This window comes from Zonotrichia leucophrys, chromosome 5, assembly GCF_028769735.1.
Source record: "Zonotrichia leucophrys gambelii isolate GWCS_2022_RI chromosome 5, RI_Zleu_2.0, whole genome shotgun sequence".
Classification (NCBI taxonomy): Eukaryota; Metazoa; Chordata; class Aves; order Passeriformes; family Passerellidae; genus Zonotrichia; species Zonotrichia leucophrys.
The window spans coordinates 22,091,552-22,106,444 of NC_088175.1; the positions used below are offsets into that span (position 1 = coordinate 22,091,552).

Genomic DNA, 14,893 nt, shown 5'->3' on the forward strand with positions numbered 1-14,893 from the left:
ATGTCATTATTCCCTTCTCATCGCCAGGGCAGCTCAGGGGACTCTGCCATTATGCTCCTGTTTCATGTTTCACTGCCCTTGCCATCTCTGTATTCCACCCCTTTGATCAAGATTGTCATTGAATGATGTCAGATGCATCAGTATCCTAGGGTATCTGTCTGCTCATTCATTGTCATGTTTTGTCATGAAACATGTGCTTGGAATAACTCCTGGGTTTTTTAATTTTAAACGCATGTTACTTCATTTCTGCTGTGTATGACTCCTCTTGTGTACTTTCATGATTATAATGGTTATAACTTCAAAAATGGGTACAATCATATTGTAAATATGATTGGAAGTTGGGAACTGAGGAACTAAGTCTTGTGATTTCATGCCTAAAGAGTTTGTGAGTATAAAGTTAAACTGGCACACAAACCAAGTTTGTTTGCTGCCTGATTGTCTACTAGCAAAAGTGCTTCTGCAAATGTTATATTTGCCTTGTCATAGAAACAGGTTTATCTTTTTAGTAATTCTAGGTTTCCAGAAATTACTGAGATGGATAATTTAGAAAAGTAGAGAACTGACTTTTCATAAACAATAATTAACTCTGAAATATTTGTCAAAAAGAAAAATATATGTCTTCTGAAACTACTGTGGAATGTTGTATTTCGCCTAATTATGATTTAATTTCTGGAATGCAGTGGGATGTCCACCTGTACAAATTACTCTTCTTCATCTTTGTGTGAAAAACTGTATTTATAGACTTGTTTCTCTGGTTATATGTAGGAGCAAGGTTTCTTTCTTGTGCATGTGGAATGAATGCGAAAGGATGCATGGTGGTCTTCATGAATAAACTGGCACTGACTTACTCAGCTTGCATTTTCATGAGAGATATAGCATGAATGCTTTTATTTGCTTATTCAACACTGGCTGAATAATTTCTTAACACTTTCTAAAGATGCAGTAATTGTTTCTAAATACCAATGATTTTTTTTGTGTATTTCGAAGTATCTAACACAAACAGTTACTTATGAAGTTTAATTTGTTTGCTCCTTGGTAACAAATTAACATACAATTCTGAAATATGTAACTGATAATATACAGTGCCTTGGAAAACTGTATTAAATGAAACTTGGTCTTTTATAAACTTAAAACGGAGACTGCACCTTTAAAATAAAGATTTATTAATAACTCTTATTAATGCTCTTATACAGCTATGACAGTAAATCACCAAGAGCTTGCATTGCCAATTGCTGATTTTTTTTCTTTTAATAATATGCTGCATGTAGACAAAGATGACCTGTCCCCAACTGCTGAGGTTTGGGATGTAGACCAGGGACTAATAAGTAAACTGAAGGAACAGTACAAGAAGGAACGAAAGGGGAAGAAAGGGGTAAAGAGTAAGTGCAGATTCTGAATCTTGTAATGCAACACTTTTTTGCCTATTTATATAGAAGACATTTTTTCTCATGAGTTCTGTTTGTTGTTTTGTTTTTGTTTTTTTTTTTTGTTAAGCATCATTTTCTGTAATGGGGGCAACCAACTTTAACTTTCTACCTGCTGAATGTGAATATATCAAAACCTTTGACAGGCATTTCATAAATGAGAAATGTTGAAAAGGCAAAAATTCAAGGTTAAAGAGGTGAAGAAAACTAAATGCATAGAAATGTTAGTGTAAAAATAATTAACAGCTTGCATTTTGAGAACATTGCTACTCTAAAAAGTTTTCTGAAAGTTTTTGACTTCATCTGCTCCTTAAAGTATAATACTGTGATACTGTGGTGGGACTGGTGACTGTTGGGCTTTCTCTGGGGTAGTGGTGTGGGGTTTTTTTTCCTTTTTTTTAATATGAACTTGGATCAAGTTCATATTAAAATCAGTTGCTATTTATGGTCTTGTAATTATTTTTACAGCCCCAGGCACAGAGAATTAGGAAATGCTTGTAATGTAAATACAAACTTTTTGGTGGCTTTATTTAGGAGATAATCTTTATTTTATAATGCCCTTCACTTTTCTGTGCATTCACCAACATCTTATTTGATGTGTCTCTATTCTGACCAATTTTCTGACCAGTTGACCTATTTTAACTATGTAGTTTAAACCAAACTTCAGGGTTGAACTCTCTGATAAAAATGCTTTGGAAATTTATGTTATCAACTGTAACTATGAAGTTCTTAATGCATAAAGTGGTATTCAATCTGTCATCATAGATTGGTTTGGGAAGGATATTAAAGATCATCTAGTTCCAAACCCCCTGCCATGGGTGAGGATAACCACCAAACCAGGTTGCTCAGAGGCCCATCCAACCTGTCCTTGAACACTTCAGAGATGGAGCACCCATAACTTCTCTGGACTCCTACTCTTAGAGTTTAGAATTCCTACCTAATATCCAATCTAAACCTACACTTTTAGTTTAAATCCATTCCATACATCTGGAGTCACTGCAGCAGCTCCCTGTCCCTCCTGTGCTGGCCCCCAGAGCTGATGCAGCCCTGCAGGGGCTCTCAGCAGAGCAGAGCAGAGGGGCAGAATCCCCTCCCTGGCCCTGCTGCCCACGCTGCTCTGGATGCAGCCCAGGGCACGTTTGGCTCTCTGGGCTGGCAGTGCCCATGGTGCCTCATGTGCAGCCTCTCAGGCAGCAGCACCCCCAAGTGCCTCTGGGCAGGGCTGCTCTGGGGCTGCTCATGCCCAGCCTGTGCTGAGACTGGGGCTTGCCCCAACCCAGGAGCAGCACCAGCACCTGGTCTTGTTAAACCTCAGGAGGTTCCCATGGACCCCCTCCTGGAGCTTGTCCAGATCCCTTTGGATGGAATCCCATGTCGCTTTACAGGAGCTCCCATGGTTGCTGTGCTTTTATTTTGGAAGTTGCTTTGCTTATATTTTTTAACAATTTCTGGAGATAACTAGTAAAAAAAGTTTTTCCTCAGTTTGAAAAATTGTATGGGTATACACTAAATTACATGATAATTAAAATACAACACTGACAACTTCTGCAAGTATTAAGATTTCAATTTACTTTGTAACTTCTAATGGTTACTGGTCAGTTAGTGCATGTTAGTTGTTTTTTCAGCATTTTTGCATGACTTGTACACACACATAAATATAAAAGTTTTGACAAAGCAAAGATTTTTAGTCTTTGCTTTAATGAGAACCTACAGTAGTCATCTGCATGCTAATCTGTATCAGCATGTAACATGTAAATCAGCAGTTGACATCAAATTTGCATAAAATATATGGTAGCATTAGAAATTTATTTTTAATACCAAAATGAACTTCTTTTATTTGACATTTTCTTACTAAATTCTTTACATTTTAGACATTTTGAACCATAGTAGCTGCAAAGTAACAAAATTTTCTTCATCTAAAGGAATTTTGAAATCTTTGGTTCACAGAAGACAGTATTTAAGAGACAGCTATGTGACAGTGCTGAGAAATGACATAAGTCATTGTTTAGCATTTTAAGTTTGAATTCTCCTTTGGGAAACCCTGAACACATATAGTCTTCAAAGGTGGTTTGTGAGATTCTTGGCTTGTCATATTCATGATAGTTTCTGGTTGAAAATTAGCATCTATATCACTGAGCTAATTGGATGAGAGAACTCTGTACACAGAATAAAAGTATGCATTCAAGGTTGGGCAGATTGATTTAAATACGATTTTGAGACTTTTTCCCTCAGTTTTTTAACATTCTGAAATTGAAAATAATGTTGAAGGGCTTTTTAATTCCTTCTGCTCATATCTGATCATTTGGGGACTTCATCCTGAATACATATCTCTTCCTTTGCCCTTCATTGTTTTGACTTCTATCAGAATTTGAGTCCCATCAGAGCTTATCTGCATGGTAATATATATCATCATAAATGTCAAACAAATGTGCATTAAATGTCATCTTTTGCAATACTTTGAAGACAGCATAATAAGACAGACATTCTGATGGGTTCTTTTTTTGGATATGCATCTGTAACTGCCATAATCTGTATTTACACTGTAACATAATGGGGCAGAGACAGCCCTGGTCTCAGGTATGGAAACTTTCATTCCACATGTACACATAAATAAGTGAACAGAAGTACATCTGATTCTATATTTTGATACTTCTCTGTATCAAGAGATACTAGTCTGTATCCTCATGTTTTCTTTTGAGTGGAACATCTTAATTAAGGTCATCTTCTATGAGCACATACATTTTCATTGAGTAATCTTGTTTGCTGGCGAAAAAGAGGGTGTCCGTCCAGGTAGTCACCATGTTATGTGGAACTACTACCTCTTTATAAAAGGATCTTTAAAAAAACCTACCAAAACAAAAATCCACCACCTCACAACTTTAATTTCCTTCACAATGTAAGCTGTAAAATAATGCAAAATCTGTTTATTGAAGAGTTCTTGTGTTAAAAAACCCCAGAAGCAGAGAAACAAACCACACCTATCCAGGAATTACCGTGATACATAGATAAAGACTTAGGTTTGACGTCTACAAAAGCAGATGTCTACTTCTCTTTTCAGTAATATGCTGAATTTAAGGCCTCTTTCTTGCCCAAATTTGATAAGATCAATTTTGGCAGGTAAGTCAGGGGATGGCTATTTTTCAGATATAGCCTGTTGCCTTTGCAGGGTATGATAGTGGAGGTGTTGCATATCTCATTTCATTCTGTGAGGTCAGCACAATGTGTTCTCAGTTTGAAAGTTTTCACAGCTTGTGCATATATGTATGTATCAATGTAGAAATGAAGATACTTTTACTGTTTTTCTTTAGCTTTTTTGTGTTTTTTAAAAAGCTTTCCTGCTCTTTTCCTTCAGATTAATTGTTCTGTACTTACAAAACAGTATCCATACTGTTCACTTTCCTACCCTTGATTTCTGGAAATCATATAATAATTGATAGGACTGAAAAGAGATCTGAATTTCACCATCTTCATTATCATCACCTCTTCTTGACATATAAGAATCTCTGTGTAATATTCAGACTTGGACTAATACATCTTCCACCTAATAAAACTCTGCTTAAGACTTCTCAGACTAAAACTTTTCATCACTGAATATTCAGTTATCTTTTTCGCTTTTGATCTCTGAAGAACAGTACACTGAGATGGTACTGTTAACTTTTTGCTTCTGTTTATACTAGGTCAGGGTTTTTTTTCGTCCTTGGCTTTTTTTGAGGGCAAAAGGATCATCCTGTTTTGTTCCTTGACCATAGTTTCTTATGCGGAGGTGACACATTCTTTTCTTTAAAAATCTCCTTGTAACATTTACTATACTTGAACATGAAGGTACACTTGCACTTACATGAAAGCAGAAACTTGGGCAGTCTTCTGTAGTGGTGGCACAGTCTGGAATGCTGACACATTTTTCAGCACGAAATGCACAGAAGTTATTCAGAACAGCAGCTGCTCCTTTGTAAACTTCTCTCTGTATTGTATGATGTTTGAGGACTTCTGAGGTTGTGCCTGAAGGACAAGAAGTGCCCAAACATACTGAAAAACACTAAAAGGCAAGGATATCAGCCCCCCATTAGTGACAAACTAAATGAATGGCTGCTTAAAGATAGCAGAACAGAGGGGCTACTTTTAGTTTCTTCTGAATATGCCTTGAGACAAACTTGTCATGCTCATATGTTTGGCATGAAAGCACCTGGAGAAGATGCTTTCAGTTTGGATAGAAGAAGCGTTGATTTGTGGCATTTTGCCTCAATGTGTAGAACCATTCATGCATAGCAACATGGAGAAGATACGCTTTTTCTTCTGGAAAGCAAAGGGTTCATGAAAGTAAACAGTTTAGTGTCCCAGTCATGACTTTTATCCTGTCATTTTATTGATTGCTCTGTAATATCTTCAAGAATATATCTACTCTGTCACTGTAGGTGCCTGGCTGATGGCTGACTGTAATAAAGTTGAAGACAAGCTTTGTAGTCTGTGTGGTGTAGAGATCTGTCCATTCTAAGAGTGACTTTTCTCATGTGAGATCTCACCTGCTGGCTGCAATATTGAGTACTATACTTCAGAAATGAAATCCTTTCAGTATACAGCCTGTTAAAAAAAGGAGTGTTTCATTCTCATTATTATTTTACATTCACTTCATCAGCTGGGATCACAGGTTTCTAGACATTCTTCTACAGGAGAATGAAATGAAACTTAACTGCTCAAGTCATCTGTTTTATGCGGAAAGCTTTTGGAAGCCAGTTTTATTCTCAATTGCTTCTGGGTAGCAGTCTTTGTATATTTAACTAGAATACTGAGTGTTCTGTGAAGGAAAGAAAAAAACACCCAAAGCAGAAAAAACGTAAATATAGGGAGTTTTATTACTTGGCAAAATGAGAATGTATTGCAAATATTAATGAGAATAGTCATACAGCAGCCTTTTAGGGGTTTGTGAGGTATACTTCCTGTAATTCTTCAATAAATACTTTTTGTTGTCTTCCCTCTCTGCAGGGAATTCTCCCATTATCTTTAGAGAATTCTGTTATTCATGGACACTTATTTTTGAACACATTGATTTAAACCAGTAACATCTGAAATGATCAGGTACTTTGTGAAAGAGTACATTGTAGTGTTTAACTGTTTGAATAACAGTTCTGAGTTTGTTAAGTCATCTGTAATCATAGTATTTGCATTTAACTTTTTTGGCAATAAAGGCTTTGGTTTAGTTTCAGTTTTCTCTTTAATAAATGTGAGAAATGTCACTTCAATATAAGAAATTGTTCGCTAATGCTTCCTTTACTAAATGGCCTACAATATCTCTGCTTGCAGTCCCAGGAAGGACTGTTTTATTGCTTTAAATTTGGTTATGTCTTTCATCATTATGGATTGTTTTCTTTAAAGAGGTTCTCTCACTGAAATACACTTTATAATTGAAGCTTGACTTTTTGATGTGGAAGCTATAAAGGTGAAAGCAGGAGTGGATTTAGTAATTTAAAGATATTCTAAATTATACTTTTTGTTTGCTAATGTCTACATATTAATTAAATGTACATATAATTCAGAATGCTTTGTTTCTAGAAGCTTGCTTTTATAATAATTTTAATATAATATACATCTGCAGTTTCATACAGTGGTGGAAGCATTATTCTGCTGTGTTCAACAAACATTTCACATAATTGAAATACCATTCAAAGCAGGGAAAGTTAATTGTTCGTTGCACCCCCATTATGAGTTGTCTGTACTTTTGCTCTCATTTTTAAGCTTATTTTTAATTAGCACTCTGTTTTTTAATGTTAAATTGTTTAGTATAGTTAAAGTTGTGTAATATTATTAGAAAATGTTTAAATCATACATTTTTTTGTTTAATAGTGAATGTTCTTTTAGTATTTGGCTTGACTTTCCAGTAGGGCTGTAAGATGATTTTTTTTCTCTCTCCTACAGGAAATTGTAGAATAGCTCTACAGAACACAAAGGAGTTATTCTTTGATTTAGTGAAATTCAATTGTTTGCATGTAGTTTTCAGATTTGGTGTATTAACTCCTGCTTTTGATTTCCAAACTATTACTAAACTAAAGCAAAGCACTATTTATTTTAAGGAGGTCCCATCAGTAATTATTCTTATTTAATGGATTTTTAGACTTCAGTCAAGTCAAGCGGTAGCAATCAAATGAATTTTTGCTGCTGACATTAATTTACAGGAGTCAACAGGACAAAACTTCACGACATGATAGCTGATCTGGGCGATGATGAGATACCCCACATCCCTTCAGGAATCATTAATCAATCTAGGTCACCCTCTTCTAGAATGACTGATCATGAAGGTGCAAGAGCAGAGGAAGGTACAAAAAATTCAGCTACTTACTATATTTCAGGAGATTTCTTTTAGAAAGCACACGCTGTCATTTATTATCCCCTCTGTAAAGCTGAATGCAGTTGCAGATTGCCACATTATTATTTTACTTGCAGTTCTTCCCAAATGGTTTTATGAGAATATGGCTGTAGTTTTTGTGGCTTTTTATAACTCAGCATTGTTTAATAAGTTTTTTTAGATAACTTCATGTACAGCAGTGTGTTCTGACACTATTCACTATTAAATCCCTGTTTGGAGACACCATCCCCCCGCCATTAGCAAAACCTTTCACAAATAGGTTATTTATTGAGGGGAAAAAAGGTGAGTATAAACATTTGATGCACGGTTTGGATTTTGAAATGAAAAGTGGTGATTTAAGTTATGGGACTAATTAGTCTCTTTTCCTCAAATTTAATGTTCTCTTTTATAAAATTCCCTTGATCTATGTACACAAGTTTACAAAGATACTATTTATTTCTTTACAAAGTATTTATTTAAGTTTCAGGATTATCTTTGGCAATGAAAATTAGTGGCAAGCTATTATAGATAAAGGTGAAAATCTTGTATTTAGCTTCTAAATTTTTTTGTTTTAAAGGAATGATTTTCCTGTATTAGCTTTGAAATTAGAATACCATTATGTAAATTGTCATCTGCTTAGAGCATATTAATTCAAAATACCCATAAGCCCTGGCATGGTGTCAGCTATAGCAGAAATAGAATTTGCATTACTGCTGATTCCAGGAATCGATTGGTTCTCCTGTTCTTTTTCATCCTTGGTCTCACAAGTGCCTGTCAACAGGCAAGCAGAAAACAACCCCAAACCACACTTCAAGGAGATTTTTTTGTTGTTCTCTAAAACTCTCATTTTACAACAGTCAGCTTATTTATTGCCTTCCTTTTCATCTTTGTTTCTATTTCCATTTTCAAGATGAAGCAGTATCAAATTTACCTGTGGAGTGCAATTGAAAAATCTACAGATGAAAATCCACTTGCTAAAACTTGTAGACGTATGTTTAGGTTGTTTTTAGATTCAGTGTTTACATGCTTTAGGTTGCCTTTCAGCCATGTTTAGGTATTTAGGCCATACATGTGCAAAGAAACACAGACACAAACCTTGTTAAGGACAGGGATACTGTCTCAGGTAGAGGCCTTACATCTAAAATTATAGTGGACAAAACCAGTATATATTTGTGAAGAAATAGATGCTAGATTTGAATTTGATAGGGACTGACTTTTATTTCCTGGTTCTTGTAGCACAAACATTGTGCTAGCCTTCAAGTAAAGATTGTTCACACTTTTCAAATAAACTGCTTTCATATTTATATTTTCATGCTGTTTAATGTGTCCATGTCTTTTTAACTTGTCAGTGTAGTTTGCTCTTTATTTATTAAGTGTAATAATATTAATCTCTCTGTCATCTTATTTGCTCATTTTGGTTTCTGCATAGTTTTTAAACTTGAATATTAGAGTTTAAGTTCTGCTGTTTCTATCCTGAATGCTATGTGGCTTCTGTACCATATGGTGCAAAACTGCAAATAAACAGGCAGTGTTTTATTTGAATTCCTTCTAGGTGTATTACAAGGCCAAATACTTTATTATCATAAAATACAGATTTTACTCAATTATTTATTCAGCTGTGTTCTAAAAGCTAAGATTTTGCAGATAACTTCAGGCTTTCTTCCTAGGGTACACTAGCCTATGCTGAGGAATTTTGTCAAGCTATAGTTGTCTTTTGACTGTATTGAAGTTTTATGCCATACTTTGAATATTACAGTTCTGACATAGTGGTTGATATTTTTTTCTTGAAGAGGATTCAGGGAGGAGCAAGCTCTAAATGGCTTGGAATATCTCTTTCATACCTCTAAAGGTGTGAGAGTTTGGGTTTTTCATTGCTGTTTGTTTTTCATTTGTTTGTTTATTTTTCACTCTGAACTGCCTGTTTAATTATAATGTTATGCCATAATCACACTTGATAATTTTGGCCATGAGAAATTGGAGTTTCCATTTCAACATATTCTATTATTTCAGAAATGTTATCCAACATGATTTTCCATCCAGTGTAGAGAAAATTACTTTCACCGGTTGTTTTTCAGTTTTAGTATCTATTGATTGCAGAGGTGTCAATCTACAGATTGACAGAAAAAAAGCAGTAACAGCTAATTACTTGGGTATGAACAGCTGCTTTTGATGTACCACATATTAGCTTTGTGACAAACAAGATGTCCCTGTTGTACAATAGACAGCAACAGCCTATATGAGTTTATATATGTGATCAGAGATTAAAGCAGTTTGTACAATCACTGCTTGATTTTGACTTAATTGTGTATGATGTGAAGAACTTGAAGGTAAGAAGTGCTCGTTAAGATTGGCTAGGCAAATATTTAATTATACTATTTTATATTTCAATATTTATTTCACCTAGTTTCACCTACAAAGGAACTTGTACTATCACATTTTAACTTTAGATTTATTGATTGCAAACTCAGTTAAGCATTTATATTATACTATTAGAATAATATTGTATTGTGTGTTAGAAAAATTTTTTTTCTAGATTAAAAACATTAAAACGTCATTTATTTAACTATCATTTGCATGTACCTATTGATGCATTGTTTTGATATCTGAAGATGTGGGTCTTTATTTTTAGTAGCTGCAACATCATGCATTTTTCATTGTGTTACTATTCTGCCATTTCTTTTTTTGCAAAAGCAGTTTGCAGCCATTTTTTAAACTTCTCAAATGTGCCTCACTTTAAGATATAAAATTCACAAATAAATTATAGAACACATGTACATACATACAGGCAGCTTTAGTATTCTGAATTAGTCTTCTGAATTTTGAATAGCATGAATTTTGAAGCTTTAAGTAAAGAAATAGTCACTCATGCAAATAAAACTTGACAAATTTGCGGTATAGGTTCTTGATGTGGTGGTCCTTATTTTTCATTATAAAGCATAGGAAGGTTGATCTGTTAAGGTCAGGAGATGTTAGTTTCACAAAAAATTAGTATAACAGGTTACAGGGCTTACCTAAACTTTGCGGGCCTGTCCTAAAGATCAAATAGGAGTAAGGGGAAAGTAAATATGTGTTTTGTAGGAATATATCTTTTTTGTAATAGAAGTGGTTTGTAGTAGATCTTCAGATGTAGAGTTTTAGTAAATTACTGATGGAAATAAAGAGCTTATTCATATAAGGGCGTGGTAAGCCATTTTGGGCTGTTAATGTAATGTAGCATTCTTATGAGTCAAACTTGTATGGATTGTGAATGTTTTTACAAGAGGTGATTGTGCGTAGTTAGGATATTGTTTGCTCTTTTTATGCAATTGTAGGAACAGCAGTCTGTATTCTTAGATTGTTCTTGGATTCTCAGAAATAGTTGTATTGACTATGCTAATGAAGTTACATTTCTTAATAGTACGATAGTTCTGAAGCATTAAAACCTCTTTTATTCTTGGGAAGTGATGTCTTTTGATCTAGCTGGACTGGCTCCTGTGTGCCTAGCCCTAGCAGTGGTGCCAGACATCTGTAACTTTACACCTGGAGTCAGTCACTGTGGTTACATGGGAGTGGATCAGACCTAGGTTACCATTCAAATAGTGGTCATATGGAATAATGGACATGTGTGTTCTAAACAAGAATGTGTTAATTATTAGTCCTCTTGTTTGGAACTGCTTCTAGAAGACAAAATCCCAGGAAACTGGAAACTGTTTTCGCTAAGATTGAAGGGTTTTCTAGGAGGATAAGAAATAAGGAGTGGCATTAAAGTGAGGCCATAGTTCTCTCTGCCAGATCAGTGACATTCAAAAGTCAAGCAAGTTTAAGTTTTCAAGATGTCAGATATAATTTAACATATTTTGCAGATGCTTATACTTAGCTGAAGTTCACACAAACCTTAATTTCACATACTCTACTTAAGAAGTGTTGATATTTCTAAGTGGAAATGAAAACTGAAAAGTAAAAGTAGCTTCTAAGATGTGCTGAAGCATTAAAATGTTTAAGACTTCCTTCCTGTTCCTTATTGCAAAATTGGTATTTGTGGATTAACAGAGATTTACAAAATCATTGAAGAGGGTAAAAAATATGGGTGAATATTTTAAACTTTATTATTCAGATGCAAATTCATAGTGAATGGTTATATATAACTTTTATTCATTCTAAATGATAATTAACAGAAATGTTAAATTTTAATTGAAGTAGGCGCAGCTAGACAACATGAGTATCAGTTGAGTGTTCTTTAAAATTAGAATCCAAAATCATGCTGAGAAACTAAGAAAGGAAATGAATAAATAATAGATGCTTTCATTTTTTCAGTTGCCTGAGAAAACTCAAAGTGGAAGAGATGTTTTGCAGGAGTCTTTTGCTTGAGTGATTAAAAATATTTAGTGTACAAGTAGAAATATTTAACTGGTATAAAACACAAAGACATATTTGCAAGTGGATAGAAGGCAGGAAGCATGATGTATTGAATGAAAAACTCAGCTGAGAATTTGGAAACCTGGGATGTACATCTGGTATTGCAGTGTAAAGTAATGTCAGTCAAGTCACTTGTCAGTATCAGCACCTCTGTAAAGTAAATTGAAATCAAATGATGAAGCGTGGTACAAGAGTTGTGTATATAATGTGTGTGTGTTTGCACATGTGTGTGTCCTCATGCTCTTGTTTTTGTTTTTTTTAGTTGGGGCTGTATGTAGTACATACAAGTTCAGTTTTAAACTCTGCTTTGCTGTTAAGTGATGAATAATGCAGCTTTTCATCGGTTTGAATTACTCTGTTGAGACTTAAAGAAACTGTTTTGTTCTTTGTAGCTGAGCCAATAACGTTTCCACCTGGAGGAGGCAAGTCATTTATTATGGGTTCTGATGATGTGTTGTTAAGTGTACTGGGCCTTGGAGACCTTGCAGACTTGACAGTAACAAATGATGCAGACTATAGTTATGATGTAAGTGCCATTTTATTTTAAAATTCTTTATACAGTTTAACCAGTAGTAGTTGGGTCCCTTCTCCTCAATCCTGAACATTACTGATGCACTTCTTTAGTAAAAGCTGTTACTTGGAATGGAAGAGCACCTTGCAAATGAGCTAAGTAATTTGGGTTGCCAGAATTAAGTGAGATGACTTGGTTTTATTCTGCATTAATAATTTAATTCAGATTTTGTCACTGGAGGGGGAATGTGTTATGACCTAAAATACATATTAATGTCTTAACATGACCAAAATTACAGTTATGCATTGAAATGGACTGTTGAGTAGGCATGGCATGAAACACAAATGTTGATATCAACTCACTTACTTGCTGTTCTTCTGATGAGTAAGTAGTGTTAACAGCATAGACTATATATATAGTAGTATATTTCAGATGTAAGCTATTAGGGGGTATTTCTGTTGTAATCCAGAGTGTTCTGACATTCCTTTGACCATATTTATTAAGCTTCTACCAATCGTGTTAAACAAATTTTTCCTTGGCCTGTAACATAGGATGGCTGGTTAGGGAAGTGTTCAGGTAAGTTTTGCATGAAGTATTGTATTTAACAAATATTGTATTGGCTTGACTACAAATTGCAGCTTTGTATTGCTGTCTTTTGTGAACTACAAATTCTTTATAAAACAGTGTGTAGCCATTTTGCTTATTCTGAGATGGAGGGATATTTAGTGGCAAGCCAGGACTAAGGTCAGAAAGCATTGCAATTAATATACCAACTAACAGAACTGTTACATGAGAGTCTGCTAATTCTGACAAACCTGACAAACAAACCTGTCTTTGCGGTGTGGAGAGTGAGGCAGAATAGAGGTTACCTTTGCTCTTGGGGAACTTAAAGGAGAGAATAGCTGATAAATACACAAATATGAAGTGCTGCCTGAGCTAATAAGAAATTTGCAGCAAAAGCACATATTTGGTGAAGGTTGGAAGGTGTTAATCATCCTGTAGATGAAGTTGATCTTACTTTTTCAATGTAGTTGAATTTTCAAAATTTTTTTCACTGAAACACTTAAACCACCAAGGCTCTTTATTTTCACCTATTTTGTGCTCTAATATCTGATGCATACAGGAGACAAAAGATAGAAGTAGAGTTTTTCTTACTAGGCCATTCACTGAAAATGAGTTGTGATTGACCATGATTGTCACTTGGTTTCCCTGCTTCTTGAGTACTTCCCAGTACTCATAGGATATTTTCTTCCTTTTAATGCATAGCTGAAAAATGCACAGTGGCTTCTGACTTCATGTGTCAGAAAAAACAAAGTATAAAATAACACAGATGGCTACAATTTTTTAATATTTAAGATGACACTGACCTGTCACAACTTTGAATAGACTGAAATTCAGATGCTGTTAGTTTTTCCTCACAATGTTTCTTTAGGTTAAAAATTCCATGATAGTTTTTAATTGCTGAAGTTGTTCCCTCCTAGCTATGGCTTTGCAGCACAGTAAGACCATCTCTTACCTTGCACCTGTAATACCGTACTTGTAGGGCACTGTAGTCCAATGCCCCTGTAATGTTAGGTAAAGTCACTTCCTTTTCCAGTATATCTCCAGACAAGGAGGTGTGACACTAAGTTAATGTGTAAGTAAAACAGGAACAATGAAAAAACCTCAAACCAGAACACTTAATGCATTTGTTCCCAATAGGTGCATGCTCTTCAGATAGCTTTTGTGAGCTATTAGAGTGCATTAAATAAAGCCACAACAGGCTTCCATTAGCTTTCATTTGTCACTCCTTGAGGAGTGTTGTATTTTGAAAAGGAGAGGATATGAATACAGGATAGGGGTTAAGTATAAATCTTAAGAATTTCAACTACAACTCAAAAGATTTCTGTATGTTTGATTAAATTCACAGGTTGTCTCCAAGACTAGTCATCTGGTAAACAGTAGTCAGCTCAAGTCATGTCTTTTTTATTATCTAGTTACTTAAATTGACCTCAGTGCATGTAGTTGTTTGCATGCTGAGGGAATAATGTTGCCAAATCAGATGCCTCCATTTGTATAGTTTTTGATTCCATAGCACCAGAGAATGGGGTTTTTCTGCAGTACAACTGACTGAAAAATTGAAAAGTTTCCTTTATCAGAACATGTAAACTTGGAAATCTCCAATAAGTTACAAAATTATCAAGAAAAAAGTAACATTAAAACATTAAAACACAAAAAGACACTGCA

General features: G+C 34.8%; 1 protein-coding gene across 5 annotated transcripts in view; it reads left to right on the plus strand.

The window, feature by feature from the left end:
* The window catches only part of STRN3 (striatin 3), a 58,888-nt gene that overhangs the window by 32,604 nt on the left and 11,391 nt on the right, over nucleotides 1-14,893 (plus strand). For 2 of the 5 annotated variants that reach the window (XM_064716034.1, XM_064716035.1), the window contains exons 8-10: nucleotides 1,269-1,379; nucleotides 7,592-7,732; nucleotides 12,549-12,682. In XM_064716034.1, the coding sequence (XP_064572104.1) occupies nucleotides 1,269-1,379; nucleotides 7,592-7,732; nucleotides 12,549-12,682 (386 nt within the window). The remainder of the gene's footprint in view (nucleotides 1-1,268; nucleotides 1,380-7,591; nucleotides 7,733-12,548; nucleotides 12,683-14,893) is intronic. The other 3 variants (XM_064716036.1, XM_064716037.1, XM_064716038.1) reach the window with 3 other exon arrangements.